Source organism: Mizuhopecten yessoensis, unplaced genomic scaffold (assembly GCF_002113885.1).
Source record: "Mizuhopecten yessoensis strain PY_sf001 unplaced genomic scaffold, ASM211388v2 scaffold4231, whole genome shotgun sequence".
NCBI lineage: Eukaryota > Metazoa > Mollusca > Bivalvia > Pectinida > Pectinidae > Mizuhopecten > Mizuhopecten yessoensis.
The window spans coordinates 168745-174833 of NW_018405441.1; the positions used below are offsets into that span (position 1 = coordinate 168745).

General features: G+C 36.7%; 1 protein-coding gene across 4 annotated transcripts in view; it reads left to right on the forward strand.

Annotated features, from left to right (window-relative positions):
• The window catches only part of LOC110448736 (phospholipid phosphatase 5-like), a 19301-nt gene that overhangs the window by 2764 nt on the left and 10448 nt on the right, over window positions 1–6089 (forward strand). For all 4 annotated transcript variants that reach the window (XR_002462766.1, XM_021495135.1, XM_021495133.1 and 1 more), the window contains exons 2-6: window positions 331–523; window positions 3173–3278; window positions 3952–4039; window positions 4822–4885; window positions 5475–5599. Coding sequence is in view for 3 of the 4 variants with exons in the window: in XM_021495135.1 (XP_021350810.1) it covers window positions 447–523; window positions 3173–3278; window positions 3952–4039; window positions 4822–4885; window positions 5475–5599 (460 nt within the window). In the remaining variant the exon portion in view is untranslated. The remainder of the gene's footprint in view (window positions 1–330; window positions 524–3172; window positions 3279–3951; window positions 4040–4821; window positions 4886–5474; window positions 5600–6089) is intronic.

A 6089-nucleotide genomic window follows, 5' to 3' on the forward strand; every position in this document is an offset into this window, starting at 1 on the left:
GGAGGGGAGATATGGGGGAGAGGAGATGTGGGGGAGGGGAGATGAGGGGGAGGGGAGATGGGGAGGAGGGAAGATGTGAGAGAGGGGAGATGGGGGAGGGGAGATGGGTGAGAGGAGATGTGGGAGAAGGGAGGTGTTGGGGAGGGGAGATGCGGGAGAAGGGAGATGTTGGAGAGGAGAGATGTGTATTTGAAATTTTCCTTTGTTTAAATGTGTCTGAAGTATATTTAGAAATATCTCTATTCAGAAAATGTGCTGTCCCATAAATAGTTAATATTTAATTTCCTGGATGTTATGGAAAATTATACATTAATCTTTTCTCTATTGAAGGGGTGAAGCTGAATAAACCTATGAGTCAGTGACAGCAAACTCGTCCAAGTTACCGTGGTTACTTGTGTCCCAAGGAAAGGTGATGAGAAGATCAAAGGACGTGCTGTAGAGTAACCATGGCAACAACCTTGAGACTTCATAACTCTTTCATTCTGGAAATTTGTTTAAGGATTTTCTTAGCAATATTCTTTTAGTAAGTAACTTAAAGTACCAGTCAATGACTTTGATGTGATCAGTCTGTTATTGGGTGGCAACCGTGTTAGTTTATGATATTTTCAAATGTTATTTGTTACAGAAGGAAGCATACATAAAATAATAGACCACACTGTCTTTTTCCCAAACCATTTTACATTTTACATGTTCTTGTTAAATTTGCATAAATATATATTCTAAAGTATTTATACTACATTGTACATGTATATTTATACTACATTGTACTTGTATATTTATACTACATTGTACTTGTATATTTATACTACATTGTACATGTATATTTATACTACATTGTCCATGTATATTTATACTATATTCTACGTGTATATTTATACTACATTGTACATGTACATTTATACTACATTGTACATGTATATTTATACTACATTGTACTTGTATATTTATACTACATTGTACATGAATATATCTACTATATTGTCCATGTATATTTATACTACATTGTACGTGTATATTTATACTACATTGTACATGTACATTTATACTACATTGTACATGTATATTTATACTACATTGTACATGTTCATTTATACTACATTGTACATGTATATTCATACTACATGGTACTTGTATATTTATACTACATTGTACTTGTATATTTATACTACATTCGCATGTATATTTATACTACACTGTACATGTATATTTATACTACATTGTACTTGTATATTTATACTACATTGCACATGTATATTTATACTCCATTGTACTTGTATATTTATACTACATTGTACTTGTATATTTATTGTTATGTTTACAATTTCAGTATCATTTTTACTGATTTTTTTTCTGGTAAAATGGAGAAGAAGAAGAATAAGTCTTTCATATATAGATTTGACGTGAGGGTGTAGAACCTAGACTAAGGACAAGTGGTTTGGGCGCCTTACTATTCTCTGTAATGAGTACAGTATTGACGTGAGGGTGTTGAACCTAGACTTGTGACAAGCGGTTTGGGCACCTTACTATTCTCTGTAATGAGTAGTACAGTATTGACGTGAGGGGGTAGAACCTAGACTTGTGACAAGTGCTTTGGGCGCCTTACTATTCTCTGTAATTAGTACAGTATTGACGTGAGGGTGTAGAACCAAGACTAGTGACAAGTGGTTTGGGTGCCTTACTATTCTCTGTAATTAGTACAGTATTGACGTGAGGGTGTTGATCCTAGACTTGTGACAAGCGGTTTGGGCGCCTTACTATTCTCTGAAATGAGTACAGTATTGACGTGAGGGTGTTGAACCTCGACTTGTGACAAGCGGTTTGGGCCCCTTACTATTCTCTGTAATGAGTAGTGCAGTATTGACGTGAGGGTGTAGACCCTAGACTAGTGACAAGTGGTTTGGGTGCCTTACTATTCTCTGTAATTCGTACAGTATTGACGTTAGGGTGTAGACCCTAGACTTGTGACAAGTGGTTTGGGCGCCTTACTATGCTCTGTAATGAGTACAGTATTGACGAGAGGGTGGAGAACCTAGACTTGTGACAAGTGATTTGGGCACCTTACTATTCTCTGTCATGAGTAGTACAGTATTGACGTGAGGGTGGTGAACCTAGACTTGTGACAAGCGGTTCGGGCACCTTACTATTCTCTGTAATGAGTAGTACAGTATTGATGTGAGGGGGTAGAACCTAGACTTGTGACAAGTGGATTGGGCGCCTTACTATTCTCTGTAATTAGTACAGTATTGACGTGAAGGTGTAGAACCTAGACTTGTGACAAGAGGTTTGGGAGCCTTACTATTCTCTGTAATGAGTAAAGTATTGACGTGAGGGTGTTGAACCTAGGCTTGTGACAAGCGGTTTGGGCACGTTACTATTCTCTGTAATGAGTAGTGCAGTATTGACGTGAGGGTGTAGAGTATATTTATACTACATTGTACTTGTATATTTATTGTTATGTTTACAATTTCAGTATCATTTTTACTGATTTTTTTTCTGGTAAAATGGAGAAGAAGAAGAATAAGTCTTTCATATATAGATTTGACGTGAGGGTGTAAAACCTAGACTAAGGACAAGTGGTTTGGACGCCTTACTATTCTCTGTAATGAGTAGTACAGTATTGACGTGAGGGTGTTGAACCTAGACTTGGGACAAGCGGTTTGGGCACCTTACTATTCTCTGTCATGAGTAGTACAGTATTGATGTGAGGGAGTAGAACCTAGACTTGTGACAAGTGCTTTGGGCGCCTTACTATTCTCTGAAATGAGTACAGTATTGACGTGAGGGTGTAGAACCTAGAGTTATGACAAGTGGTTTGGGCGCCTTACTATTCTCTGTAATGAGTACAGTATTCAACAAGTTCATGTTTTAAACTGTTTTAATGTCATCAGCTGATAAATCCAAACTGGGAAACTTGGAAGGTTAAAAGGAGTGTGTTGTGCTCAGTGAATCTAAGAAATAATGTGTGCGATTCAGTTGTCCAGTGGACCTTTGCTGATATAGAATGTATTCATTCCATGTTTGAATTAATTTAGTGCTGTATCATTTTCTACTTTACACAAAGTGATATCACAAAATTATTCTGTAACTAATAAATTTATGATTTACTACACATCATTTGAGGGAGAAAACTGAGCCTTAATATTTTGTTTAATTTGATTGTGCTTTTGTGCAGTATTTCTGATGATGCTGTTCCATTCCGGAGAAAGATACAACCGGAAGAGTACTGGCTGTACCAGTTCCCACGCACACCTAGTTACTACCCCAGTAGATACTTATGGGTAAGGACTAGCTGTAACTTACTTTTAGTTTGTTTGTGTTTTACGACCTATTAACAGCTATGGTCATTTAAGGGCTTGCCAGGTGGAGGAAAGTCGTAGTTCCCAGAGAAAAACCACCGACATACGGCCAGTACCTGGCGACTGCCCCACATAGGCCTCGAACCTGCGACCCGTGGTGGAGGGCTAGTGGTAGCAGAATGTCAGACGCCTTAACCACTTGGCCTCTGCGGCCTCTTTGTAACTTACTAACAGGTGTATCTCTTGTGTTAAGAGCAAACTGTACACTTACAAATTTACTATCTTTTGTGTATTATGAACGGTCTACTGACAATAATTATCTCCCTTGTTTACAGCAAACCTTTTACTTCAAATAATTATCTGTTGTGTTTACAGCTAACTGTATACTATTAGTTATCTTTGTATGTACGGCAAACCTTTTACTTAAAATTATTATCTCTTGTGTTTACAGCGACCTGATAATTAATTATCCCTTGTGTTTACAGCGAACTGACAATTAATTATCCCTTGTGTTTACAGTGAACTGACAATTAATTATCCCTCGTGTTTACAGCGAACTGACAATTAATTATCCCTTGTGTTTACAGTGAACTGACAATTAATTATCCCTTGTATTTACAGTGAACTGACAATTAATTATCCCTTGTATTTACAGAGAACAGTTTATGGAGCCCCGATCATGGTGATAGGAGCGATGTACCTGTGGAAAAAGGATATTACAGATCTAAAGCAGGCTGTCCTAGGTAAATACGGAGCTAGTGGTTAACAGTTTTAGTAAACTGGTATCCAATAAGTATAGGCCATTCAAATATTTCCACAAGTAGACATACCAGTCAAGGTGTAGTAGGATGAAATAAGTGAAAAGAATATGTGTGTGTGCGAGGGCTTGAACCCACGATCCCAGTCTTTCTAGTCAGATGCGTTGAAGGGGAACTCCCTCTAGCTGAAGTCAGTAATGCGACTTCGACACTATGTTGAGGATGAAATAATGACTACTGTAGCGTGAAATCACATTGAAATATATTGATTTTATCACACACTTGTGATACTTATTTTGGTTTGATATGGACTAAAAATGCATGTATCAGTATTTATCCTGCAATAAGCCATCGCATAATTCCTGACTCAAATAAGGAGGCTTGACTTATTACATGACAATGAAATAACATTTGTTGGCACTTCAGGTAATGGTGGGCTTATTACCAGGCATGGGCTTATTATCAGGCATGGGGTAATATCAGATAAATACGGAGTAAGATTAAATCTGTTGGTACGTAATGATTGTTTTTATGTTACAGGTGTAGTGTTGTCTGTCTCCCTGACTGGGTCTGTTACTAACTGTTTTATGTTACAGGTGTAGTGTTGTCTGTCTCCCTGACTAGGTCTGTTACTAACTGTTTTTATGTTACAGGGGTAGTGTTGTTTGTCTCCCTGACTGGGTCTGTTACTAACCGTTTTTATGTTACAGGTGTAGTGTTGTCTGTCTCCCTGACTGGGTCTGTTACTAACTGTTTTTATGTTACAGGTGTAGTGTTGTCTGTTTTCCTGACTGGGTCTGTAACTAACTGTATCAAGCTAGGTGTCGGCAGGTTAGTACTAAAGCTTCAACACTCTTTTATTATCAACTTTTATATCAAATTTAAACAATGGAGAGGCTGGAGGCTGAGTGAAGTATAATTATCTGTGGATTAATGACTCATTATATTAACAATAATAATACTTCATAATTGTGTCCTTTTGATAACCATGCTATAATCTAAAATTGATAAAACAGGAATGAAGATTTCATGGAATTCTAAAATTGTCTTGTATATACCTCCACAGCACAGCCAAGCATTACAACTTTGTAGCCAAATTATTTTTAATTACATTTGCTCTATCAGTATTTGTTAGGTAAATTATATTAACATAATTAACCCCTCAGAATGAAGGTTAATTATATTCTACTGATATTGTGCCCTACATGTTGAATATGGCTTTGTCTGGTTGGCATTCCTATTGTCTATGACAAATCATCAATTAATCATTCAGTAATTAAAACATAATTAATGTATCTGGATGTATTATGATCTTATGTCTGCTAATAGGTAATGCCACAATACTAATGTACTTCTTATATATTATTATAATAAAAATATTTTATTTATAATAATTATATGTACTTGCTTTGATTTACAGGCCCCGGCCAGACTTCATAGCACGCTGTTTTCCCGATGGGGCTTTTAACGATGAGTTCCGCTGTACAGGAAATGAGCTTGATGTGATACAGGGGTATAAAAGTTTCCCTAGTGGCCATTCTTCATGTGAGTATCCAATCAGACGGGTTGTTAATGTCTTACTCTACCAAGATGTTGAATGTATAGTTTTATCTCTGGCTGCAGACTAGACAGGTTAATACTAGTATTTAATGGAGCAAATTGATTTAATTTTACATAAAGGAATCACTGGCCTTTGACAGCAGTTTTGTCTTTGGATTTTGCAAAACACCTGCTGCTTTCAACCCCAGTTCTCAAACAACTGTGTATTACAGGCAATAGAATCAATTACACAAATATGTAAATCATGTTTTAATCTCTATATCAGAGCTGTTTGAAAGAGATCTTGATGCAAATGTTTTGCATGAATATAATTTCTTGATTTATTGTTTAGAGTAGTGCTTGGAGTCTATTAATGAGTACTGTTTAGGGTAGTGCTTGGAGTCTATTAATTAGTACTGTTTAGAGTAGAGCTTGGAGTCTATTAATGAGTACTGTTTAGAGTAGTGCTTGGAGTCTATTAATGAGTACTGTTTAG